At 46.5% G+C, this 27,342-nt stretch overlaps 2 protein-coding genes across 7 annotated transcripts in view; one reads left to right on the forward strand and one right to left on the reverse strand.

Annotated features, from left to right (window-relative positions):
• Nucleotides 1-1,038: 1,038 nt before the first annotated feature.
• Nucleotides 1,039-27,205, forward strand: LOC311514121 (uncharacterized protein). Of its 6 annotated transcripts, none has more exons than XM_084616519.1 (5): nucleotides 1,039-1,497; nucleotides 1,902-2,012; nucleotides 11,932-12,058; nucleotides 19,671-19,784; nucleotides 20,155-27,205. In XM_084616519.1, exons 3-5 carry the CDS (start codon nucleotides 12,025-12,027, stop codon nucleotides 21,453-21,455), a joined length of 1,449 nt encoding a protein of 482 aa, XP_084472645.1. In that variant the 5' UTR covers nucleotides 1,039-1,497; nucleotides 1,902-2,012; nucleotides 11,932-12,024; the 3' UTR covers nucleotides 21,456-27,205. The 6 variants fall into 6 exon arrangements, with proteins under 6 accessions (XP_084472645.1, XP_084472650.1, XP_084472647.1 ...); XM_084616524.1 differs by having other exon boundaries at nucleotides 20,158-27,205; XM_084616521.1 differs by having other exon boundaries at nucleotides 1,937-2,012.
• The window catches only part of LOC311514133 (uncharacterized protein), a 34,881-nt gene continuing 21,005 nt past the window's right edge, over nucleotides 13,467-27,342 (reverse strand). The window contains exon 2 of the transcript XR_014709829.1: nucleotides 13,467-14,120. The gene's annotated coding sequence lies outside the window, so the exon portion shown is untranslated. The remainder of the gene's footprint in view (nucleotides 14,121-27,342) is intronic.

Here is a 27,342-nt window from a genome sequence, read left to right on the forward strand (position 1 = left end):
TACCCTGTGCCTGAAGAATGGGGACAGAAATGGAAAAAGGTAGCCATAGCAAAATTAAAAAATGGAACAGGAATCACTGCATAATAACCACCACCATTAGGGTAAAATCCAGATTCCAGAAAAACTTAAACCGAGACCTAGGGTATGCGTATACTACCCGCCGAATTGGCAGGTAGCGTTCAATCCAGCAGGGGTTGATTTATCGTGTTTTGTCTAGATGCGATAAATGTACCCATGAGCGCTCTCCCGTCGACTCCTGTACTCCACCGCCGCGAGAGGCACAGGTGGAGTTGACGGGGGAGCGGCAGCAGTCAACTCACCGCCGTGAAGACGCCACGGTGAGTAGATCTAAGTACGTTGACTTCAGTTACATTATTCACGTAGCACCCGCAGAAGGAGGGGGCAGTTCAACACCCATGTCAGGGGGTGCCTGGAAGTGACCATAGCCTTACAGCCCCTCCCCGTCACAGAGACACCCCATAGCTCCCCCATTACAGCCCTCCCGTCACAGTCACACCCTCATGGACCCTGCCCCTCACAGTGACACTCCCATGGCCACAATGACCCCCTGTAGTCCCATCACCCCAGGAACCTGCACCCCTTTCCGCTGTGCCTTGGGGAGCCCACACTGAAAATGCCAAGGTTAGGGGGCTTGACTCATAAGGCTAAGCTCCAGCGTTCACGTGTCATTTTCTTTCAAACTCTGATAGGGATACTAAACAAGCCACACTAAGGCTGGGAAGTTTTGAATAGGTTTACCTATCTATCTGCATCTAGGCCTGCAATCCTTCTATCTGACAAAACCGAAGTTAATACTCTTTGTACACTCAAAACAATTTCGAAACTTACCGCAGTTGTCCGAAAGTGTTTAATAATTGCGGCTATGTGATATTTTATCTAGGTACTTTCTCAGAGGCCTCAGCTGTCATTTGCTACTTCTTGCTGGGAGCCCCCTCCCCCACCCACTGATTTTCCGTCTGCTCCTTTCTTTCTCCTCTTTCCCTGTCTCACCCCTTCCCCTCCTCTCCGGCAGGGAGACTGAGTCACGTTCCTGTCCCCAGGGCATTCCCTCTCTCCGGCTCGGCCCCTGCAGCGGCGACCAGGAGCTGGTCCCAAGAGCCTGCCTGCAGCGGGCGCTCAGGGCAGCGCTCCGCGCCCGGCAAAGACAGAGGGGAGGCTCCAGCCAGCAGCCGGAGACAGGCCCGGGGCTGCTGACACAGGAAGGGGCTGCTGCAGCGCTGAGCGTTGGGTGCTGGGAGGAAGGAGGCGGGCAGCAGGCAGAACAAAGCCCCGAGACCAGACACCTGGGCGCGGATGCTCCTAAAATCCCAGGCGCTGCTCCCTCCATTTTGACCCGGGAGCCCGGGCTGAGCAGCTGCTGACTCCCCGCACCCCAATGGGGGTCTGGGCTGGGGGGAGCCCCTCATTAACCCCTCCCTGCCCAGCGGCGGGGGACTTTCTCCAGCGGGGACCAGCCCCCCGGGCTGCAGACTGCAGGTGAGTGAGAAGCTCCCCTGGGAAGTGCTGGGGACGGGCAGGAAAGTGACTCTCTGCCCCAGGGGTTCTCGGGTCTCGCAGCCCCGGTCAAGGGCCCGGCGAGGGTCGGAGCTGCCTGCTGCAGCTCTGGGCAGGACCGGCTGGACAGGCAAAGCCCCGGGGGCTGCAGGTGGGGAAAGAGGCCCCAGAGCTGGTCCCCCCGCTTGCCTGTGTGGGGGCGGAGGGGTGGGGAAGGGAGGGATGAACAATGAGCCAGAGGTGGCGGGACGGGACAGACCCTGCGAGCTGGAACGAGGAGGAGTCCGGTGGCACCAAGTAAAGACTAACAGCTTTATTTGGGTCTAAGCTTTTGTGGGTAAAAGAACCCCACTGCTTCAGATGCATGCTTGTTTTTGTGGATACAGACTAACGCGGCTTCCCCTCTGATACCTGACACCAGGCAAGTGTGACCCGGGGGAGTCTGAACTGTCTCTGGGAAGGCAGGAGATTTCAGGGGGAGAAGACCAGGGGAAGAGGTAGGTGGGGGGGGGGGGGAGAGTTAAATGCATCTTCTCTGGTTTTGTCACTTTCCCCTCAAATGTTGAAAAAAATTCTCTCCACTTCTTCCTCCTTTCTCTCTAATGATCAAATATGACTATCAAATCCACCCCATGAAGTGAGCTGCAGCTCAGGAAAGCTTATGCTCTAATAAATATGTTAGTCGCTAAGGTGCCACAAATCCTCCTGTCCTTTTTGCGGATACAGACGAACAGGGCTGCTACTCTGAAACCTGTCAAATCCACCTGGTTCCCCGCACCCGACTTTTCTCTCAGAGGATTCACCTTTTACCCTCCCAGATATTAACCCATTTTCTTTCTATTTCTCAAATCTCAATCTAAAATCTCCTCAGATATGTGGGTTTCCCCTGCCCATTCCATCTGCAGCAGTTTGTCCTTGTTTAGGTGGGAAATTGTTGCCCAAATGGGATGGGGGGTTAGTGGGTGCTGTTTGGGAGAGGCCTGAAACACGGCTGAATCTGGGGTGGGGATGGTGGGGTGGCCAGTCTCTGCCAGCAACAGGGCCTGGAAGGGGCACAGGAGGGGAAGGGGGAGCCAATGTCCCCCCTGGAGGATCCACTCTCAGCTGCTGTTTCCCCCCCCCCCCCCTCAACTCAGCCGCCTGCCCATCTCCTGCTCTACACCTCCTCCCTTGCATGAGTGACACAAAGGGCTCCCTGCTCTGCATGTGAATGGTGGGGGTGGAGGGAACCATCACTTTCTGATCCTTTATTGAACATTCCTGTTGAATCCCCTCAAACTTTCCCCCTTTTCCCCTGTAATTATTGAATTACCCTCAGATCTTGGTGTTTTTCTCTCCTATTGTCAAATATTATTTTTAATCCATTTTTTCTCCCTAATTCCTAAAGATCGATATAAAATACCCCCCCCCAAAATTGCCCCACTTTCTCTGTAGTTATGTTACTAAGGTAATATGCTCTTGAGATTTCTTCCTGCCAATCTAAATATAGAATATTAACATAAAAATCTCATTAGATTTTGTCCTTTTCTCAAATTCTTGAATATTACAATAAAATTATTGCTACTGTTGCTCTTTTCCTTTCTGCTGATAAAATATTGATAAATCACTCATTTTGCCTCTTTAGCTATTATTGATCATTGATATAAAATCAGGGTGGATTGATTTAAAACAAGGCAATTTAAATCAGCAATTCAAATAATAATTTAAATAACCCAGTGGGAAGCCTTGATATAAAGCACTGAAGTTTAGTAAACTTTTCCACTTGTAGTTGTTGTTGGTTTTTTGTCTAAAGAAAGGTGCATTCCCTTTGGTTGACACAACGATTACAACATGTTGATTTAAAACTAAATAGACACTTTACACTAGATTAGGCAGAGGTGCTGGAACAATTTTTATAGTGGGGGGTGCTGATGATGGAAACCATTGAAACTATGTATTTGGTGTTTGCTATTACTACTTCAAGCCCGGGGGTGCGGCAGCCACCCCCAGCCCTCCTAGTTCCAACACCACTGAGATTAGGTACATCTTTTTGCTACCAAGAGGATACACTATAACTAGATACATTATATAGCTTAACATTTTCATATTTTTATTAATTGTACATTTTTAGTACATTAGAAAATGGTGAATGATATATTGCTTATTTAATAGAAAATTAACTTTTTGCTAGTGATTCTGTGTTATGCTGCATTAGGATGGTAACTAGAATTTAATTAAACACACAAAGCAGCATATAAAATGTATTTTTATGAAACTAAATCATCTGAAATGTCTTGGATACATAAACTTCTTTTATCAAAACATGTTTCACATTTACAACTAAGTGATTTATTAAACAGAGAAAATAACTCTAGTTAGTGAATTAAACTGATTATTTCAGGTCAGCCTGGGAAAATGTTCCAATATACCTGAAAGAGACTTCAGCTTACATTCCTTGTTGGTGTCTCTTTGAGTCAGTGGCTTTGTCCCAACACCTGTGATGACTTTGCCAGTCTGAGGCACCCAGTGGCACAGCCCCTGATGCCCACAGGATGAAGCCCTTAACGATCTACTGTGCTGTATTTATAAATCTTTACCTCAAAAGTTAGATTCTTTCCCCCTGATTCTTTCTTTACATAGAAAAGCAGCCTTTAATGTCAAGTGTTTGATAGAGGCTCCCGGATTCATCATATTTATTTGTTATTTAAATATTTTAAGAGATTATAATAAGGCTAGGTCTTCAAATATTGTGTATTAAATTCAAAATTCATTTTAAACAGGTTTTTTTAAAAGAAAAACTCATACTAATTTAAATAATAAAATCAAAAGAATCTGATTTAAATAACATGAAAAAATTAAATAAAAATCACCAATTTTTATACACCCTGTCTAAAATCCTCACATTTTCCTACTTTGTTCTCTAATTTGTGAAAACTGACCCCAAATTCCTCAGATTTCCTCCCTTTTCCCTTTAATTACTGAACATTGAGATCACCTCTCCGATTTTGCTATTTTCTGTGTAGTTATCAAAAACGAATTAAAAAACCCTCTCCGTTTTAGAGGTCTTCCCCATGTTTATTTCATTGTAGCAACTCCTGTTTGGAGGGAACCTGTTTTCCTGAGTCATTCCCCAGATTGGAAGCTGCAGGGGGTAGGTCTGATATCCTAAAAACCAACTTTCCCCTCTCATTTGAGAATCATCTGTGTCCTCATTTATCTCCATTAAAATGTTGGCTGATGAAAGTGACGTCTCCCATATTTAGTAGACATCAAAGCCAGAGGCTTCCCCATATTTGGGGGATGAGTGTTTCCCAGCTGCTAACTGGACAGTTGGCTGGACCCTTACCTTTTCCCCAGATGGGGCAGGATGAGGGGGTCACTCCCCTGGGGGCAAACAACTTCAATTTTTCCTCTCCCTCCTTCAACTGATTATGAACGGGATCGTATGACGGCATTGCTTGTGATAGTGGGGGTTGGGCTGAGCAGCCTTGGGTTCCAGTTTATTTCTTATGTTGCTAAAAGCTGATGCTTCAGAGCTTGAGCCAGCCCCCTACTGGGGTCAGGATGGGATTCTCTCACCCCACGTATTCTGGGTTTTTATTTATTTATTTATTTTGTCTTCTTCCTCTGAAGCCTCAGAGACTGCCATGGCTGGAGACAAGACACTGGGTGGGGCCAGGGCTCTGTGATAGCACCGAACATTCCCTCTCGCAGCTGTTTGGCTGGTGGGTTCTTGCTCACATGCCCAGGGTCTAATTGATCACCACAGTGGAGTCTGCCTAGGTCAGATTGGCAGTGACCTTGAGTATTTTCCCCCTTCCTCTAGAGTGTGGGGTGCCGGGTCACTTGCCAGGATTATCTGGATGTATCTGGCTGACTCATTTCCCTGCCATTGCTGGGCCCTCTGGCACTGGTGCAACTGTGTCCCTCTACTCCTCTTCCCGTAGCACAGAATAGTTTAGGTTCCTATGGGCTCTGAGACTTTGGTCTCAGGTCAGTTGTTGGGTTTAGTGTGCGATGCTGGTTGGTGCTGATGGTGTGTGACATACAGGAGGTCAGGCCAGAAGACCAGGGGGTCCCTTCTGGCCTTAAACCCTGTGACTATGGCTCAGTGACTCTGACCAGAGTATCCCCAAACCCCATAACAAATGGTCTCCACGAAGGGTTCCTTCCTCCAGCCCTGAGATGCAGCCACCTCTGAGGTGGGTCAGTGGCCATTATTGGTCAGGGACAGGGCTGGAAGTTTCTTAACTGTTGTGGCTCCTCCGTGCCCTCCATCCTCCGGTGAAAGCATCGCGCAGGGCTCCCTCTGCCTGTGTGAATGGCTGGCAGGGGGTGCAGGTTCTAATATCGAATCTGTGTCACAGCTCAGGGAACTGCACCTGTGTTCCCCCTCCTGGCCCATGCTTAGGCTTCTGGCTCCTCGCAGTCACCTCGCTTGGGCAGAGACCCGCTGCTTTCTCCCTCCGGACGGGGTGTTTCCTGGCCGCACAGCTCCCTGCTTATACAGTGATATTCCCAGCAAGCCAGACTACCCGAACAGGCCAGCCTGTGTACCCGGCTTTTTCTCCAGCTGCTGTGAACAGCACCACGGCCTGCAGTTATATAATGCCACACAAAGCTTTCTGAGCAAACACTTATTCTTAAGGGGAAAACATTACAGAGAGAACATATTTAAAGATAAATAAAAGAACATACACACTTGCTAAAAGCTTACCAGAGATACCCTCCCCCTCCCACACACACACACTCCACCAGTTGCCTGGCAAGAGTCAGTCCTTCAAACCTCACCAAGGGGGGTTTCTGTCATTACCAATTCATGACAGCCTTACCTGTTTGCTCTTCCATGTCCCCCACTCATTTGTCTGAACATCATTGGGACTCTGTAAGTGTATCTTCCTCTTTCTGCCTGGGCTTTCCACTAGTGCTTTAATACTACTGAAGGGCTCAGATTTCACCCCACTATCCACAGTGGTTTGGGAGTGTTAGGGGTGGGCTGTCAGGAAACTCCAGATCCAGCTGTATGGGGAGCCAGTGCAGATTCCCCAATCTCTAACGGAGAAGTATTAATGCCTGAGGTGCTTGTTGGAAGAGAAGGGGCACGGGGCCCAGGTTGGGCCTGTTTGACCCACCCACTTGACATTGGTGCTTCTCCAAGCTGTCTTGTGGGGCTGGGGATGGAGAAAAAGACTATGGACCATCAGCAGATTTCTTCTCTCTAGCTGTCGGATGGTCGTCTGATGACTGACCCTGCTGAGATCCGGAAAGCAGCTGTTTCCTTTTACAGCTCTCTGTGTGTTCCCAAAGCCTATGACATGGTAAGAGACATGGTAATGGCCGAGCTGCATCAGGGATTATCCTGTCTGCCCAGAGAGCTGCAACGGTGTCTGGCTGCCCCGCTGTCATTGCTGGAGCCCTCTGTTGCAGTTCCGCAGCTCTCTACAGGCAAGGCCTCAGGGATCAGTGGGCTGCCATCCCAATTCTGCAAAGATTTCTGGCATCTTATTGACTGTTTTCTAGGGGTGCTGAAGTATATCCAGGTCCTGCCACCGGGCAGCGATCACTGTGCTTCTCAAAAAGGGGGACCTCTGTGATTTATGGAATTGGAGACCGATTTCCCCTCTCTCTGCTCTGTTTATAAGATTTTATCCAGGGTCTTAGCCAACCAGCTGAAGGACTGGGCTGTTTTTGTCCTTGTTGGTGTTTCTGTCCTTGTTGCCCTCTCAACATCATCTGTTAAAGTCACTGTCTCTAATGTCCCTCCTTTGTAAAGAAATGAGCAGCTGGCGTGAGACCTGGCAAGCTATGGTGAAATCACCAGCCTTCTTGTGAGGATTCCCCGGGGCTGTAAAGCCCTGGAGTTTTGGCATGTCTGCTTCTTCCATAGGCAGATTTTTATGATTTTAAACAATGGTTCCAAACATGTCCCTAAAATATAGGACTGGGGAGTGTGTGTGGCTAGCAAGGGCCTGGCGGGAGTCTGACACGTTTAGTCAATCAGTGGCCGAGAAAGAGGCGGGCTGCCCCAGGGAGCTGTGACCCTGGGCCTGGAAACATGGGTGTTTCTCTGAGGAAAGAGACTGGGGGGCCAATGGGCTGCAGAGGCCTCTGGGGAGGTAATGCCCTTTACAAGCTGGGGGAAGATGGCATGACTGGTTCTGGGACTCCTGACTATGAAATGGAGGCAGAGCCTGTTGCTGTGGAATCCGTGGCCTTCGCTGGGGACTCTGGCTTGTGGGGAAAGCCCCCTTTTAAAAAATGGCCATGGATGGTGGAGGGGGCCCCAGTTTCTGAGGGCGCTGTGAAGCAGGCTGGTTTGGCCAGTGCAGTCAGGGAACACACTGCTCAGGGGGCCTGGGTCGCTGCCGGGTATTACTTTTACCAGGAGTCCCCAGCTGGGGAAGGCGTGGACTGTCCAAGGGCCCAGCCTAGTAGAGCTTCTATGCTCATGGGGAGAACGGGAAACCCCTGTGGCAGGGACACTGAAGGACCGGGCTGTGCTTGCAACAGGGAGACACCCTGCCAAAAACCTCCCCTTCCCACTAGGCAGCGCTCTCTGTGACTGTGTACCTCCTACAGGCTCTTTCTGAGGGCCTGTCTCAGAAGAAAGTGGACGTTTCATTCCTGCAGGACTCTTGCAGAGATGCAGGCACCAAACCAATTGGCTTTCTGATTGGAGAGGGGAGGTTTTTCTGAGTCCTGGTTCCACGGGGAGTGTGGGAGTTGCCTTTCTCTTTGCAGATGGGCTGGCCCTGCAGGCCGTTGTTCCAGGACGTTTATTGATGGGTCAAGCTACTTTTGAGCAATATCATCTTTTTTTGGTTAATGTGTAAAATCCTCCTGGAGGGAAATACAGGGAACTTTTTCTTTTTTTCTTCCCAGCACTTGGGTGCTCTTTTGGCAAATTGTTTTTTTGACAGGTGATATTTTAATTTGGGGTGGGGGGGAGCAATTTCAATTGTACTCTTAACAACAGATTGGATAGGAGTCATCTGGAACCTCATCCACTGTCTGCTCAGTGACTTTCAGCTCTTTGACAGGCTGCTGACCGGACTGATGTGGGATAGTATAACCTACACGCCCCCTGGGTGTCGTGTTCTGGCCCATCTAGTGGCACCGAGACCACTGAGCTCCAGAAGTCCCAGGTTTGATCCTGCCTGCTGATGACCAGGGTCTGTCAGTGTTGCGACAGCATTTCCAACCTTATGCCCAGCCGTACAGCTGGTTGAGTACCGGTACCAGCTCTTTGTCTAGGACCCACTTGGGCAGGGCTTTTTATGTGTTTATTCATCATTTGCTTTCTAGTTGCATTGTCCCAGCTGGGATTTCAGATCGTGTTCGGTCTCATTTGTGTTCTCTTCTCTCTGTGGGAGACTGTCACCCATACTAGCATTTTAACACTTGCCTTGTACAGGATGTTCATTTTGGGGACTCTTTTAAATATTTTTTGCGGCACCTGGTTGCCTCCAAAGGACGCCTTTCCTTCCTTGAGGCAATGGTGGGAGGTGGCAAAGTCAATGTATATACAGCAGACAACTCTGGGCCTCTGCCAGAGAATGGAGCAGTTAGAGCCGGGTGTTGCAGAACTTAAAAAAGACTTTCATGGCAATAATGATGCTGGGTTGTAGGACAGCTTGAAAAATATTTTAAAAACACCTGTGCTTGTGGGACCTGTTGGATAGCAAAGTTCAGGGTGCACTTATTGCAGCAGGTGGAAGAAAATGAGTTCAATTGATTTTTTTTCTAATTCTGCATGGGTCTCAGCAGAGGCCATTGCTGCTAAGCTTGGTTTTCATTCTGTTTGCTGGTTTCTTTTTTTTTTATTGGAGACACAGTGTTGCTGATCTGGACAAATGTCCCTTTGAACAAGTCGTCCCCGATTATACTCACAGTTCTATTTCCTTGCCTGTTGCTCCTGCTGTGGATTGGGACATTGATAGGCATGGCGATTTGCTTACCTTCAGTGAGTTTTAAAAATGTACTTTTAATAGCTTAGGCCCCAAAGCATTATACCTGTATATGATTATGGTAAAGATTCAGCATTTTCAAATGCTTATTGATTATCCTGGTTCAGTGTGGAGAAGACAGTTTCTGGCGGCAGACTCCATCTATCCAGCCTGGTGGTCTCTATGCAATCCTGTGATTGCGAAGCATATGGGTGATCTCCAATGGAGAATTCTTCACAGGGGTATGGCCTCGAATGTGTGCATCATTTGACTCTGAACGTGTCCATGTGTGCCCTGTGACATGGGGGAGACTGTTTCTCATCTGTTTCTTACTTGTTCCAGGTTACACCCATTATTTGTTGTATTTCAAGGTATCTTTTGGTTATAGTCCCTTGATTTTTCTCATAGTGTATTTCCTTTTACCATTAAGTATGGATTCACAAATAGATCTGTAATATGCCGTGTGAACGTCATTTTGAGTCAAGCAAAGACAGCCATTTTGAAAAACAGACAATGCAAAGTATCTGGTACTGGCATTGCCAATGGGCTTCATTTTTTAATTTATTTTTTAGTGGATTTCTGCCTTCATTTGGAATTTAGATATTCTACTCATACATAATTTGGATCACATTATTCAGGGGTGGGCTGCTGGAAATGCACTTAATAGTTTTAGGGATGGGCAGTTGTTTTATGAATTTGTATTTTTTTCTTGATTTTTACTATTGCTTCCTATTCTGAGTTTATTTAAAGTCTTTTAAAAGACAAACTCTCTCTCTCTCTATTGAGGAGTCTTGAATTGAGCTTCCTGGCTGAGATGCTGCTGTTTCCTCCACTGTTATCTGGAAGCCCAAGTTGAGCTGCTCCTTCTGTCCCAGTGGGATCTGTGCTGGAGAGTGACTTTATTTAAAATTTCTTCTGTGCTGAGCCAAGGTGAAGAATTTCTCCAGTTGGAACAAGTCCCCTAAGGCAGACTTACGCTCTGCCAACATCAGTTCCTGAGCCAGAGACCTCAAGGAAGGTGCCGAGGACGGGCAGCAAAGTGATTTGGCACAAACAACCCCTCCTCATTCCTCATCTCTCCTCTCAGTAGTAGTTGCAGGAGCTGATCCAGCCATGGGGAAGAAAATGACCCAGGAATGGGACTGTCCAAACCGGAGGGGCAGGGAGAGGGGAAAGGAGATTGAAAGGGAAAGAGGAGAGAGACTGACAGGGGCAGTGGGAGAAATAAGTGGGGAGAGAAATTCCCAGATCTCTGACCTGCCCAGACATGCTTATTGCAACATCGCGGGACAGATTCCCTTGCCTGTGAACAAGGGGAGGAGCAGAAGGAGGAAAAGCAAGTTCCTGAGTCTCCCTATTCCCCCTGCCTGGGAGTATGCTGCCCTGGGGACCAAGTCTGGGGGAATCCCCCAAAGTGACTCCTTTGGTTCTCTTCTGTTCTACCATTTGGTTCAGAAAGTTTGTCACTGGGAGGATTGAAAAATGTCTCTGGTGGGTTTAGTCCTGGCGGGAGGGGCCAGGTCTGCACTGTAATAAAGTGATCAAGCGTTTTCCCAGTGTGGCAGAATCTGGAGTGTCTCTCTGCAGGGAAAGCGCCTGGGGCAATTTTGACGTGAAATTAAATTGAAGGCTGCTCTGAAATCTTCCCAGTTGCCCTTCTTGATGTGAAAGAATACAGAATAATATCCATATTTTACTCCAAACCCTCCCATGAGACAAAAGATGGAAATGGCAGTCAGCAAACCAATTCAGGGAGGGATTATTGAGTAGTTGCTGCCGGGAGAGGAACAGTAAATATATAAAAGCGGCAAAGAGTCCTGTGGCACCGTATAGACTAACAGACATATTGGAGCATGAGCTTTCGTGGGTGAATAGGCAGTGGGAGCTTCTGGGGAATGTGGTCTGGAGATGGGAGGGGGAACGAAGTGCTGATGTTTGAGAAAGGAGGGAGGCAGGGTGTGACAAACCTTTTGGGACTTGGCCTAGACTCTAGGAACAGACCCATAAAGCTGGGGATGAAAAATCCCCTGGTTTGTGGAACAGGAAACAAATCCCCGGACTGGTTGGGAAAACTTGCCAGACTCCCAGTGCTGGAGCCTGAATGAGGGGCTGCAATGACATTTGAGGGGGCACGCTCAAGAAGGTTTGTGTGATGTCCTGTCCCTCACATCCAGTTGCTGGGAATGAGGAGGGGGTTGGTATTCCCACCCAGGAATTGGCCCTGGGCCCTGGGCTCCATCTTCTGTATCAGCTTCTGGCTAGTAGGTGTGTGACGGATGTGAAGACACCTACCCCTGTGTCTTTTAGGGGATACGAGGGGCTCTTTCTCTCCTCATCTTGATGCCTGTTGGCTGCTCTGTGTGGGGTGGGGGTGGGATTGTGCTGACTGTGAGCCTCCCAGAGCTTCCATGTGACTGGCCCTGCTGCCCCATGAATAGTGGGGTTGTCAGTGGGGCAGCAGTTACTGAGGGTTGGACTCTTGCTCTTTCAGGGGCCGGTGACCTTCGAGGAGGTGGCTGTGTATTTTACGAAGGAAGAGTGGGCTCTGCTGGACCCTGCTCAGAGAGCCCTCTACAGAGACGTCATGCAGGAGAACTATGAGACTGTGACCTCGCTGGGTAAGGATTCCTGTCCCCTAGCTTATTGTAATGAGAAATGAAGAGTTAAGTTTCACATCACCCCACAATGCAAACTCAGCTCTGTCCTGTTTCAGCATCACCCCGACCTGCCAGGGACACACACCCCAGCCCTGTGCCCTCCCCTGCTACACAACCCTCTGGGAACAGAGCACAGGAGCAGTATAGCACAGGCTAGGGGTCGGCAACCTTTCAGAAGTGGTGTGGCGAGTCTTCATTTATTCACTCTAATTTAAGGTTCCGCGTGCCAGTCATACATGTTAACATTTTTTAGAAGGTCTCTTTCTATAAGTCTATAATCTATAACTAAACTATTGCGGTATGTAAAGTAAATACGGTTTTTAACATGTTTAAGAAGCTTCACTTAAAATTAAATTAAAATGCAGAGCCCCCCCGGACCGGTGGCCAGGACCCGGGCAGTGTGAGTGCCACTGGCAAGCAGCTCGCGTGCCATAGTTGCCTACCCCCAGCACAGAGTCTAACACTTCTCTTTGCGAAGGCAAAACTTGGGTTTAGGTCAGATGTAGTGAACAGAAGCTGCCTAGTCTGCATTGAGCCTATTCCACATAAACCATCTCCGACTGCAAAATGTTAGCACCCCTTACCCTCAACCTGAGGATTCCTTCTGAGTCATCGCCTTCGCTTACCCCTGCCTAAGCCCCGGAGACCACGAGCATTATGTGCCACCAGACTGCTAACGATCCCCATGGCAAGAACACACCTTTGTATACATTTACTGACACAACTTACAACACTCAGCACTGAAATGGGGCAGACTAGGTCCCTCAGGCTTCACATGCACCTCTCTTCATACCACACTCACAGCTCTGCCAAGCTTCTCCAGTTAATCCCTCACCGTTCATTTACAGCTACAGCTGATAAAATGCACGTAGCTGGAGTGCATGCTGATAAATGCTGGTGTGACCCGGGGTGCCTAGCGTAGCCCTCACTGAAAATACCAAGGTCGGGGCAGGCTGCAAAAAGAAGAGCATATTCTCCCAGAACTGATGGTCAACACTGAAGTTAGACTCACCAACCAGTCACAAACTGTACTCCTGATCCCCCACAAAAACAAATCACACATCCCCCTTTGTTGCATTCCAGTTCTCTGGCTCCCAATCAGCACCTAGGTCCAGTACAGTGATAAGTTATTTAAAAGCTCTGCTCACTATACAAAATGTTCTTCTGAACCCTAAAGGGCCAGCCATATTGCCAGGACAATATTAAGTTGGATCTTACACAAACTACCATGCTACCAGCCAGTATCTTTAGTATCTAAAACTAAAGGTTTATTATAAAGAGAAAAGAAAGAACAAGAAGAGAGTTGTTAAATAGTAAAGCAATCAATTACATACATAAGAATCATAGAATCATAGAATATCAGGGTTGGAAGGTACCCCAGAAGGTCATCTAGTCCAACCCCCTGCTCGAAGCAGGACCAATTCCCAGTTAAATCATCCCAGCCAGGGCTTTGTCAAGCCTGACCTTAAAAACCTCTAAGGAAGGAGATTCTACCACCCCCCTAGGTAACGCATTCCAGTGTTTCACCACCCTCTTAGTGAAAAAGTTTTTCCTAATATCCAATCTAAACCTCCCCCACTGCAACTTGAGACCATTACTCCTCGTTCTGTCATCTGCTACCATTGAGAACAGACTTCAAAGTCATATATCAGGTTCTTAGCAGTGTTGGTGAGTTTGCTGGGGAACACATCTACAGCTTGGATGGGTCATTCAGTCCTTTATTCAATGCTTCAGTGTGTAGAGAAGTTGCTCCAGGGGTAGGAAATGGGATCGAAGACAAAGGGCAGCTGCATCATCTCCATTTTGTATTCCTTTTGCCATGTGGCTTGTACTTTCTTTGTCCCAAACACAAGCTTCACAGCACATGGCATGGAAAAGCCTTAGACTTCTCTGTCCACAGGCATACCACATGCCTTGCTGACTCACAAGGTGTCTTCCCTGGTTCCTTTCAATGGGTTTATTTCACAACTGGTGACCCTTGATGGACCATTGAACAGGCTGAGCACTGCTGATGCCAATCTGTCTGGGGGTGTCACCCAGAAACACAGCATAAGTTTTGGAATACAGACATACCCTACATATTTATAACTCATACTACAAAGATGATACAAACATATAAAAAAGATCAGCAAATTGGCAAATTCAAAAACCAGTTGGAGAACACTTCAATCTCTCTGGTCACTCAATTACAGACCTAAAAGTTGCAATTCTTCAACAAAAAAACTTCAAAAACAGACTCCAACGAGAGACTCCTGAATTGAAATTTAATTTGCAAACTGGATACGATTAATTTAGGCTTGAATAGAGACTGGGAGTGGATGGGTCATTACACAAAGTAAAACTATTTCCCCATGTTTATTCCTCCCCTCCACCCTCCACTGTTCCTCAGACGTTCTTGTCAACTGCTGGAAATGGCCCACCTTGATTATCACTACAAAAGGTTCCACTCCCCCCCCCCCCCACTCTCCTGCTGGTAATAGTTCACCTTAAGTGATCACTCTGGTTACAGTGCGTATGGTAACACCCATTGTTTCATGTTCTCTATGTATATAAATCTTCCCACTGAATTTTCCACTGCATGCATCCGATGAAGTGAGCTGTAGCTCACAAAAGCTTATGCTCAAATAAATTTCTTAGTCTCTAAGGTGCCACAAGTACTCCTTTTCTTTTTAGAATCAAAGAATATCAGAGTTGGAAGGGACCTCAGGAGGTCATTTAGTCCAACCCCCTGCTCAAAGCAGGACCAATCCCCAACTAAATCATCCCAGCCAGGGATTTGCCAAGCCTGACCTTAAAAACCTCTAAGAAAGGAGATTCCACCACCTCCCTAGGTAACTCATTCCAGTGCTTCACCACCCTCCTAGTGAAAAAGTTTTTCCTAATATCCAACCTAAACCTCCCCCACTGCAACTCTAGACCATTGCTCCTTGTTCTGTCATCTGCTACCACTGAGAACAGTCTAGATCCATCCTCTTTGGAACCCCCTTTCAGGTAGCTGAAAGCAGCTATCAAATCCCCCCTCATTCTTCTCTTCTGCAGACTAAATAACCCCAGTTCCCTCAGCCTCTCCTCAAAAGTCATTTGTTCCAGCCCCCTAATCATTTTTGTTGCTCTCCCCTGGACTCTTTCCAATTTTTCCACATCCTTCTTGTAGCGTGTAGCCCAAAACTGGATATAGTACACCAGATGAGGCCTCACCAATGCCAAATAGAGGGGAACGATCATGTCCCCCGATCTGCTGGCAATGCTCCTACTTAAACAGCTCAAAATGCAATTAGACTTCTTGGCAACAAGGGCACACTGCTGACTCAGATCCAGCTTCTCGTCCACTGTAACCCCTAGGTCCTTTTCTGCAGAACTGCTGCCTAGCCACTCTGTCCCTAGTCTGTAGCAGTGCATGGGATTCTTCCGTCCTAAGTGCAGGACTCTGCACTTGTCCTTGTTGAACCTCCTCAGATTTCTTTTGGCCCAATCCTCTAATTTGTCCAGGGCCATCTGTATCCTATCCCTAGCCTCCAGCATATCTACCACTCCTCCCAGTTTAGTGTCATCTGCAAACTTGCTGAGGGTGCAATCCACAGCATCCTCCAGATCATTAATGAAGATATTGAACAAAACTGGCCCCAGGACCGACTCTTGGGGCACTCCGCTTGATACTTGCTGCCAGCTAGCCATGGGGCCATTGATCACTACCCGTTGAGCCCGATGATCTAGCCAGCTTTCTATCCACCTTATAGTCCATTCATCCAGCCCATGCTTCTTTAACTTGCTGACAAGAATACTGTGGGAGACCATATCAAAAGCTTTGCTAAAGTCAAAGAATAACACATCCACTGCTTTCCTCTCATCCACAGAGCCAGTTAACTCATCATAGAAGGCAATTAGGTTAGTCAGGCATGACTTGCCTTTGGTGAATCCATGCTGACTGTTCCTGATCACTTTCCTCTCCTCTAAGTGCTTCAGAATTAATTCCTTGAGGACCTGCTCCATGAGTTTTCCAGGGACTGAGGTGCGGTTGCTGACCTGTAGTTCCCCAGATCCTCCTTCCCTTTTTTAAAGATGGGCACTACATTAGCCTTTTTCCAGTTGTCCAGGACCTCCCCCGATCACCATGAGTTTTCAAAGATAATGGCCAATGGCTCTGCAATCACATCAGCCAACTCCTTTAGCACCTTTGGACTTGTGCTCGTCCAGCTTTTCTAAATAGTCCTGAACCACTTCTTTCTCTACAGAGGTCACCTCCTCCCCATTCTGTGCTACCCAGTGGAGTAGTCTGGGAGCTGACCTTGTTCGTGAAGACAGAGGCAAAAAAAGTATTAAGTACATTAGCTTTTTCCACATCCTCTGTTACTAGGTTGCCTCCCTCATTCAGTAAGGGGCCCACACTTTCCCGGACCACCTTCTTGTTGCTAACGTACCTGAAGAAACCCTTCTTGTTACTCTGAACATCCCTTGCTAGGTGCAACTCCAAGTGTGATTTGGCTTTCCTGATTTCCCTCCTGCATGCCTGAGCAATACTTTTATCCTCCTCCCTGGTCACTTGTCCAGTCTTCCACTTCTTGTAAGCTTCTTTTTTGTGTTTAAGATCAGCAAGGATTTCACTGTTAAGCCAAGCTGGTTGTCTGCCATATTTACTATTCTTTCTACACATCGGGATGGTTTGTCCCTGTAACCTCAATAAAGATTCTTTAAAATACATCCAGCTCTACTGGGGAAGTAATGGCTGTCGGAGTATCATAGAATCATAGAATATCAGGATTGGAAGGGACCCCTGAAGGTCATCTAGTCCAAACCCCTGCTCAAAGCAGGACCAATTCCCAGTTAAATCATCCCAGCCAGGGCTTTGTCAAGCCTGACCTTAAAAACCTCTAAGGAAGGAGATTCTACCACCCCCCTAGGTAACGCATTCCAGTGTTTCACCACCCTCTTAGTGAAAAAGTTTTTCCTAATATCCAATCTAAACCTCCCCCACTGCAACTTGAGACCATTACTCCTCGTTCTGTCATCTGCTACCATTGAGAACAGTCTAGAGCCATCCTCTTTGGAACCCCCTTTCAGGTAGTTGAAAGCAGCTATCAAATCCCCCCTCATTCTTCTCTTCTGCAGGCTAAACAATCCCAGCTCCCTCAGCCTCTCCTCATAAGTCATGTGTTCTAGACCCCTAATCATTTTTGTTGCCCTTCGCTAGACTCTCTCCAATTTATCCACATCCTTCTTGTAGTGTGGGGCCCAAAACTGGACACAGTACTCCAGATGAGGCCTCACCAATGTCGAATAGAGGGGAACGATCACATCCCTCGATCTGCTCGCTATGCCCCTACTTATACATCCCAAAATGCCATTGGCCTTCTTGGCAACAAGGGCACACTGCTGACTCATATCCAGCTTCTCGTCCACTGTCACCCCTAGGTCCTTTTCCGCAGAACTGCTGCCTAGCCATTCGGTCCCTAGTCTGTAGCGGTGCATTGGATTCTTCCATCCTAAGTGCAGGACCCTGCACTTATCCTTATTTAACCTCATCAGATTTCTTTTGGCCCGATCCTCCAATTTGTCTAGGTCCTTCTGTATCCTATCCCTCCCCTCCAGCGTATCTACCACTCCTCCCAGTTTAGTATCATCCGCAAATTTGCTGAGAGTGCAATCCACACCATCCTCCAGATCATTTATGAAGATATTGAACAAAACCGGCCCCAGGACCGACCCTTGGGGCACTCCACTTGATACCGGCTGCCAACTAGACATGGAGCCAATGATCACTACCCGTTGAGCCCGACAATCTAGCCAGCTTTCTACCCACCTTATAGTGCATTCATCCAGCCCATACTTCCTTAACTTGCTGACAAGAATACTGTGGGAGACCGTGTCAAAAGCTTTGCTAAAGTCAAGATACAATACATCCACTGCTTTCCCTTCATCCACAGAACCAGTAATCTCATCATAAAAGGCAATTAGATTAGTCAGGCATGACCTTCCCTTGGTGAATCCATGCTGGCTGTTCCTGATCACTTTCCTCTCATGCAAGTGCTTCAGGATTGATTCTTTGAGGACCTGCGCCATGATTTTTCCAGGGACTGAGGTGAGGCTGACTGGCCTGTAGTTCCCTGGATCCTCCTTCTTCCCTTTTTTAAAGATTGGCACTACATTAGCCTTTTTCCAGTCATCCGGGACTTCCCCCGTTCGCCACGAGTTTTCAAAGATAATGGCCAATGGCTCTGCAATCACAGCCGCCAATTCCTTCAGCACTCTCGGATGCAACTTGTCCGGCCCCATGGACTTGTGCACGTCCAGCTTTTCTAAATAGTCCCTAACCACCTCTATCTCCACAGAGGGCTGGCCATCTCTTCCCCATTTTGTGATGCCCAGCGCAGCAGTCTGGGAGCTGACCTTGTTAGTGAAGACAGAGGCAAAAAAAGCATTGAGTACATTAGCTTTTTCCACCTCCTCTGTCACTAGGTTGTCTCCCTCATTCAGTAAGGGGCCCACACTTTCCTTGGCTTTCTTCTTGTTGCCAACATACCTGAAGAAACCCTTCTTGTTACTCTTGACATCTCTTGCTAGCTGCAGCTCCAGGTGCGATTTGGCCCTCCTGATATCATTCCTACATGCCCGAGCAATATTTTTATACTCTTCCCTGGTCATATGTCCAACCTTCCACTTCTTGTAAGCTTCTTTTTTATGTTTAAGATCCGCTAGGATTTCAGCATTAAGCCAAGCTGGTCGCCTGCCATATTTACTATTCTTTCGACTCATCGGGATGGTTTGTCCCATGGAAGTAATGGAGTAATGGAAGTCTATGCAGTTTGGCATGGATACACTATCAAGAACTGTCCCTACATGGAGTGCCCTGGAGAGACAATGGGAGACCCAAGGACTGGAAATTGATTCATAATGCTTGAGAGCCAAGGGGAGTTCCCAGAACATGGGAACCCAGCGGGACTGCAATTTGGCACAAGGGGATTAGTTTTGAACAGTGGTGGCTGAGAGTGCTGGGGTCCCCCTTGCCACCCCTGGTGGCTGGGAGCTGTGGGGGTCCCTCCAACAGCTGACAGCTCCTGCCCCATCACACCTGGGCTGAAGCAGAAAATGTTATGGAGGTCTCTGAAATTGACGGCTTCCATGACCTCGGTGACAAAATCTTAGCCTTAATAATACCCCTGACATACTGCATTCTGGGACATGCCTACTCCCTGCTGTTCCTTACTGTGCTAAACCCCACAAACCCATGCTCACCAGTTCTAGCTTCTTGTGACTTTTATTGTCTCTGGTTCTTTCTCCACCAATAAGAAGCATTTCTAGGGGGATTTCCTCTCTTTCTGGAGTCAGCACTGTCAGGGACAGGGAGTTACCTTACCTGGGTTTTAGGAGCCCCTTTGATGTTGACTGTCTGGCTGTGTATGTTCCCACAGATGGGGTTAGTTAAGTCCCTCAGAAGCAGGGAGTCTAGCTCATCTGGGGAGCTGGCTCTGGTTTTTTACTGCCTTAAAATGGGCTGGGTTTAAAATAATATCATATTTCTTTGTGACAAATGTCCCATGAATTCATCTGATCTCACTTGTTTTCTTCCCCTGAGCAGAGTTTCCAGTTTCCAAACCTGATATGATCTCCCAGCTGGAACAAGGGGATGAGCCGTGGGTCCCAGACCTCCAGGGCTCAGATGAACAAGAGATCCTGAGAGGTGCCTTCACAGGTGAAGAATCATTAAACCTAGTTAAAACTGTCAGTGTCTGAAGGAAAGAGCTGGGATTCCCTACAAGGACCTTGTGAACGCTCTCAGTCCAGGATTGTCCCCAGCAGGTGCAATATCCTCTGGGCAGAGATCTCTCATGGCTTCCTACCTATCCTGGCTGACACCTGGCAGTAGCTCCTTCCCTGGCCTCCCTTCATCCTCAGTGTTTGGATAGGATGTGGAAACAGAATTGATCCCCTCCTCTTTCCCTTATGGGGAAGAGTTTGGGGGAATCACTTCCTGATTTTTTCCCCTATTTCTCCAGCACTTATTTTGGTTTCCTCTCCTCTTTCCCATTCCTATGTCTGAGGTTTTTCTCTCTCTATCCCAGCAGGTGGTGGGATGGTGAGTGAGAATGAGGAGCAGAATCCTGCACAGAAGGAGGCTGAGCATGTGGACCTGCACGGGGTATTGTTGCAAAGATCCAAACGGAATGTGTCCAGGAGTCATGAGCAGCAAAAAAGTTGTGAGAGTCAGCACAGGCCAGAGAGGCAGCAGGGAAACCCGCCAGAAGAGAAAGTGGCTAAATCCATTAATAGTCAGGGAACTCATAAGGACCTCAAGGGAACCACAGGCCAGCACAGAATCCTCACAGGAGAGAGAAAAAACACATGCGCTGAGTGCGGGAAAAACTTCCGTAGACGTGCAGACCTTGTTAATCATGAGAGAATCCACACAGGAGAGAGACCCTATGAATGTAGTCAGTGTGGGAAAACCTTCACTCAAAGTTCAGCCCTTACTAGGCATCAGAGAATCCATACAGGGGACAGACCCTATGAATGCTGTGAATGTGGGAAAAACTTCTCTGACAGATCAACCCTTATTCAGCATCAGAGAATCCACACAGGGGAGAGACCATATAAATGCAGTGAATGTGGGAAAAGCTTCACTGACAGCTCAGCCCTGAATCAACATCAGAGAATCCACACGGGAGAGAGACCCTATAAATGCTTTGAGTGTGGGAAAAACTTCACTCAGCGCTCAACCCTTATTACACACCAGCGACTTCACACAGGAGAGAGACCCTATGAATGCTGTGAGTGCCGGAAAAACTTTAGTAATTGCTCAGCACTTATTTATCATCAGCGAATCCACACAGGAGAAAGACCCTATGAATGCTGTGAGTGTGGGAAAACCTTCACTGACAGCTCAACCCTTGTTACACACCAGAGAATCCACACAGGAGAGAGACCTTATGAATGCCATCAGTGTGGGAAAAGCTTCACTGCCAGCTCAACCCTTGTTACACACCAGAGAATCCATACTGGGGAGAGACCCTATGAATGCTGTGAGTGCGGGAAAAGCTTCACTCAGCGCTCAACGCTTATTACACATCAGAGAATCCACATAGGCGAGAGACCCTACATATGCTATGAGTGTGGAAAAAGTTTCACTGACACCTCAACCCTTATTACACATCAGAGAATCCACAGTGGAGAGAGACCGTATGAATGCAGTGAGTGCGGGAAAAGCTTCACTCAGAGCTCAGCCCTTATTACGCATCAGAGAATCCACAGCGGAGAGAGACCCTACGAATGCTGTGAGTGTGGGAAAAGCTTCACTCGGAGCTCAGCCCTTCTTTATCATCAGAGAATCCACAAGGGAGAAGAACACCATAAAAACCTTGTCTAGAGCCGACAAAAGATTTTTTTATCTTTAATATTTTTGCTCATTCCCACATAGTGAACTTTAAAGCTACTTGCACCATTTCCTTCACTGTGGTACCTCAGCTGCCCCAGGTGAGTTGTCTGTTTTTGCCTTCTGCAGCTCCACCTTTTTGGGGTGAATCCCATGGTCCTTTCTGTCAACTCCATAGTCTCCTATGCATCATGGGAGTTTCTGGAACCTCCTACAAGGAATGTTCATCATCTCCAGGTCAGGGAGATATACAGGTGACGTCATCTAGCTATATCAAAGTAAAATCTACTTGGTTTCATCTCCACTAGGATTTTCCATGGAGTTGGCTAGCTTGAGTTCGCTATCATGATGTAAAAACCTAACTAGTCTTGCAGTAAGGACATAACCCACGTACAGTCTCCAGGTTATCTTCATGTCCTGACCTAACGTCCTTTTTCTAGTCAAAGCAAACCTGGAGGAAGGATCAAATTTATACTCTTCCTTCCACTGCAAAATGATTGTTCGAGGCTCCGCGTTCACCCTTTGGCATAGATTTGTCTAATTCCTAGTTGTCCACACATTTCCCTGGGGCGTGCTGAACCAGAATTGTTTTGGTACCCTTTTTCTCATATAAAATAGATTTAAATATAACAAAGAGCAGAAGCAGGAGTGGGTGGGGGGAAGAGGGAAGTGTCATTTCAGGCTCTGGGACATGTGAAAAAGATGGAGGGATTCCACGCTTCCCCATCACTCCAACACTCTTACCTTCTGTCTGAGGTATGTAGAGTTTGTTCTTCAGATTTTAGCCCTCCACTCCCAAAGTGTCATGTGATGCAGTGTCTTCAGCTTTCATAGTTTCACAAACTTTAATTCCAGAAGGGACCATCAAGACCATCTTGTCTGACCTCCTGCACGTTGAAGGCCAGAGAAACCCACCCACCCTCTCCTGTAATAGGCCCATAACTGCTGGAAAGTTAGTTAATCCACCTCCCTGAGAGGCGGTAGCCCTCCCGCTGACATAGCACTGTCTACACAGGGGAGGAAGAGGGTTAGTATGTTGCTCAGGGGTGTGGATTTACACCCCAATCAACGTAGTTATACCAATACAGGGCTGTAGTGTAGACCAGACCTAAGTCTCCATTTGTAAGGTAGTTCTCCATGCCTCCAATCATCCTAGTAGTCCTTTGTGGTTGGGAATTGTCCTTTGATTTCTTTGATCCTAAATCAGACTCATTAGCGGTAGAGATGAAAGTGTCACCAACCTGGAAGGGGAATCTGAATGGATTCCAAACACAGTGTGATGAGTCAGCATTGAAATCCCATTTTCCATCTATGGGCAAAGCTACTCCTGAGGTTCTTCCTGCTGAGTTAGGATTGTTCGCAGGAGGAAATTTGGGTTGTTTTCCCTATTACAATGATGTAATGACCTTTAGTAAATAACATGACTAATAATAATGAAACTGCACTGGGTGAAGTAGCTTTGAACAGATCAGCGGAAAACAGGATGGGGAGAATCTCTTGTCCTGATTCTGAGTCATCAGATATAGCCTGCTCTGGAATTTCACTTTGTATGAAATTTAAATTGTTGTATACCTCCTTGGGATGTGGGTTTTTCTTTCTCAGATTTATTTTTGGGGACTTTGAGATAAATGATGATTTGCTACAATAGGCAGGGATGGTGTCCTTAGCCTCTGTTTGCCACAAGCTGGGAATGGGAGATAGGGAATGGATCGCTTGATGTTTACCTGTTCTGTTCATTCCCTCTGGGGCACCTGGCATTGGCCACTGTTGGAAGACAGGATATTGGGCTAGATGGACCTTTGCTCTGACCCAGTATGGCTGTACTTATATTCTTATGTTCTTACTTTATTTTTCCTTTTTCCCTACCCCTCCATGATGATATAGGGAAAGTTCCAGTCACCTGGAGACCATACCCCAAGCTACTGGACATGCTAACAAAGAAACCGTAGCATTTTTAAATCTCCACTCTGAAATGGTGAACAACATCAGACTAGGCAAAGGATGCAACTATCTGAAGTAACTGCATGTGATCACAGTAATATTCAATAGTTTAGGTCAGTATAGTCTCAGATGATCTGGAGTGAGAATTTCACAGTAAGTGACTTGAAACAGCTGTGACCCAGGCCTTACAGGAGATTACTTATGAAGATATCTCCTGCATAATCAAATAACATGGGAGATATTATCCCTAACTATGCAGATACAGAGGAAATAAAGGTGGTGGGTTTTTTGAACTCACCCTTTGTAGGTGCTGTAAATGTGTATAAAAGTAAATCAGTTTTGAATGTGAGATAGTTGCAGAAAAGTATCTATTTTTAATAGAAATCCCACCTCTCCTAGTTTACAGAGACTCTGAGATAATTTAGACATGTGCCACCAGTTTAAAGAAATACATTTGTCATGTTTGGAGATGCCATCCTCACTAACGCTGATGAAATATTGCATGGTTTGGTGAAGAATTCTACTCCAGAGAAGTATAAATTTACCCCAAACAAGGCCAAGGATTTGGCAAGAACTCAGGTAGGTATAGCAGGTACCCGATGGTCAGATTTCACCCCCAAAAAGAAAGCTATGATGAACTATGATCCAGGTAAAATTGCTTTTAGAACACCCTTCACTACTTCAGTGTCACTGATTACAGTTCCAAAGGATGCCATGGATAAATTTGGAACTATTGCCCTTTACTATTTGGATCCAAAGTGTCATAAGCTAAAGAGAAAAACTGTTGATACCTTCAGAGAACACTCCTTTCCTGTAGATCCCCATCTCTTTTCCTGGTTGGGAAGCAAGGATTTTTGTGCTGTGCCAGTGATTGTATCCATCGAGGGAATGACTTTGTCAGCTTCCAAGTTCAGAGTGCAGCATGCACAAATGTTGTGTTCTGTTTCTATGGTTTGGTCTTTTGATCTTGTTTCTTACGCATTTGCATCACTTCTCCACCATCTCCTGCTACTCTGAAAGATTAAAAAGTGCGAAAATAGAGTACAGGTGTTTTTCCTTATGATGCAGACCTGCCCACCTAGTGTGAGACATCTTCCACCAACCCTTACGGCAGGTGATCGCCGGGTAAATGAACTCACACAAGTTAGAGGCACTAATGTTGGGGTGAACCACAGCTTTACTCAAGGGTTCACTGGGTGGAAATGGGGGGTGAAAAGAAAGTAAGACCTGTAATAGGATTTTGTAATCTTTGAATATGTTGTTGTTAGCAATGAAAATGAAATTAAACATACAGTTAATTATTAGTTAGAGTAAGAGACTAATTATGTGACAATTCAAATTATACTGGAAATTATATATATTTTTTCTTTTTAGAAATATAAGAAATGGTGGCTAATCCTGAAAAGCTTATTTGATGTAATTTATCCCCTTTGGACTAAAAAGTTGTGAATTATAATGTCACTCTAAAGATTGGGGTTGTGGAATATGTGAGAGATGTATATGAGAATAAAGACCTGGTATAGACTTCAGTTATTTCTATTTCAAATGAAATTTATTTTGATAAACTTTAAAGTACATTTCTATTAAGAGGAAAACTACTTAAAGAGATAAGTTTTACTTTAACCTTTTTACTCACTGAGATTGTGAGGGTCACTGAATTCCCCACTTCCCTTGTTTGCAAAGGAAAGATATGACATCTCTCATGATATATCCACATTTATTTTTAAGCTTGGTGATGGATGCATGATGCAATGAGTATCTTTGATTTTAAAAAAACTTTCCCAAATAGGTATTTTTATGGGTGCTCAGACCCATTGAACCCTGCGGCCAATGTATGGAAACCTTCAAAAAACGGGCCTTGGGTTTGCACATCCACTCTGAATGTGGTTTGCCACAATAGATATCTTGAGAAAAAGGCTGGATTAAAGGAAACTTTTCCAAACTGATGCTAGCCCAAGATCTGCCTCATTCCAACCAGATTGTCCACATTGTTGGTATCTGAGGCTTACTTCACACCTGATTTACCCCGAGATCTTGGGGAGGCACTGTAAAGAAGAATCATCAACCATAAAGATCAAGATAAAGGCTGAAGTCCTTCGACTTTCAGGTCAACAAGATATATGAGAGAGACTGATCCCCTCTGGGGAGGGAAATCATGACATCAGTGACAGCCTGTGCCAACATCGATTAGTCTTCCTGCCCCTGGGAAAGTCTGTGAGCATGGAGTGCTGGACAAGCTACTCAATCATCTGGTTCCTCAACTGCAGCTATAGCTCCTACGACACATGAATCGACAGAGTAGTGGTTTTAGTGGTTTATTATTCCTTTTTTATTTTATTTTTTTGTATAATCTGGGGTATGCCCCCGCCTTTCTATCATGTTAGGGTGTGACTGGGTGGTTCATTGAATACATCTGTGTTGATCACCTGTAAAATCCACAGTGGGAAGATGCCAGAAGGAATAGTTCCCCACATCCTTTGTGTGGCAGTTGTTGCATTTCTACTGACGACAGCCTTGATAAAGGCTGTATCTGTGTTGGGGTGAGAAGGAGAAGGATTTAGTCACATGACAGTGAAATCTGAGGCGGAAGCTTTAATTGGCTTTGAGGTTGTAGCTTAAACGTGAACAATCATTTGATTTCAGTATTGAAATATTCACTGGTTTCAGTGTGGCTTGAGCTGCCAGGGTGAAGTTCTCTGACTGGGGTTTATGACTAAATGGACAGCCTTCTCACTGGATTATTCTTCTAAAACAGATGAGTTGTTTATCTGTTGTATTAATCTGATGATTAGATTAAACTGATGACTTGATTCCAAAGCAATATCATTGTTCATGCCTTGATTTATTGGTTCAACTTGAACTTGATAACTGTGTGTTCAATCCATAATGTTGAGTTATGTTTATCCTAGTTTAGCCTTTGTGATGTATGATGTTGATTTTTTTTTTTGTTCATTGTAATAAAATGACTCAAAGGGATGCTGAGTCATGTTTTTGTCAAAAATCAACCTAGGCGAGAATCTGGGTGGAGATAAGGAGGCCCACCTAGGAGCTGAATCAGCAACCTGTCAATTAACCCTTTGGTTCTCACAGGAGAGCAGCTGAGGGGGGCATTGATCTCCACTCCAGTTGCTCCTCAGGGGATTCGAAGCATTGCAAGGGAAAATGAGCTCCCCCACCTAGGCTTGTGGGAGCAGGGAATGGAGGTCAATGTGACTGAGTGAGGAGGTGTCAGTAAGGTGGGGGTGTTTCTTGCTCTGCTTCTCGCTATCATGGGAAGGCCCACCCTGCGCCCCCATCTGGCTTGCCCTGGGGTTGTGCCTAGTCAGGACTGGATGAGGTTGGGGGGTCTGGTCTTCAGGGTTGGAAATGGACGTGGCGCTGGCAAAGTAAAAGTATGTGTGTTAAAGGGGCCAAGTGGGGCGTTGCTAAGAGGACAGAGATAAGGGCGTGTGGGATACCTTAAGTCTGTGTTTCTTTGTTTGCTGAAGTTTGAGCTGTGCTGAAGTTGAGGTTCTGCCAGGGGACGACATCCCACCAGGCAACCTTAACTCTGTTAACAAAGTGAATTGAATTCTCAGCAAGAAGTTAGCAGATTTCTTCCACCTCCCAAGCCATAGAGAACAAACCCTGTTCTTCATAAAAAGAAAAGGAGTACTTGTGGCACCTTAGAGACTAACCAATTTATTTGAGCATGAGCTTTCGTGAGCTACAGCTCACTTCATTGGATGCATGCCGTGGAAACTGCAGCAGACTTTATTTATACACAGAGAATATGAAAAAATACCTCCTCCCACCCCACTGTCCTGCTGGTAATAGCTTATCTAAAGTGATCATCAGGTGGGCCATTTCCAGCACAAATCCAGGTTTTCTCACCCTCCACCCCCCCACACAAATTCACTCTCCTGCTGGTGATAGCCCATCCAAAGTGACAACTCTTTAC

Source organism: Lepidochelys olivacea (assembly GCF_965140295.1).
Source record: "Lepidochelys olivacea isolate rLepOli2 genome assembly, chromosome: 28".
NCBI lineage: Eukaryota > Metazoa > Chordata > Testudines > Cheloniidae > Lepidochelys > Lepidochelys olivacea.

What these genes read in the sequence shown, in the direction of transcription:
- LOC311514121 (XM_084616519.1), top strand. Translation starts at nt 12,025, where the DNA reads ATGCAGGAGAACTATGAGACTGTGACCTCGCTGG. An exon ending in TGAGACTGTGACCTCGCTGG is followed by an intron (nt 12,059 to 19,670) that starts GTAAGGATTCCT and finishes TCCCCTGAGCAG; the next exon opens with AGTTTCCAGTTTCCAAACCT. An exon ending in CCTGAGAGGTGCCTTCACAG is followed by an intron (nt 19,785 to 20,154) that starts GTGAAGAATCAT and finishes TCTCTATCCCAG; the next exon opens with CAGGTGGTGGGATGGTGAGT.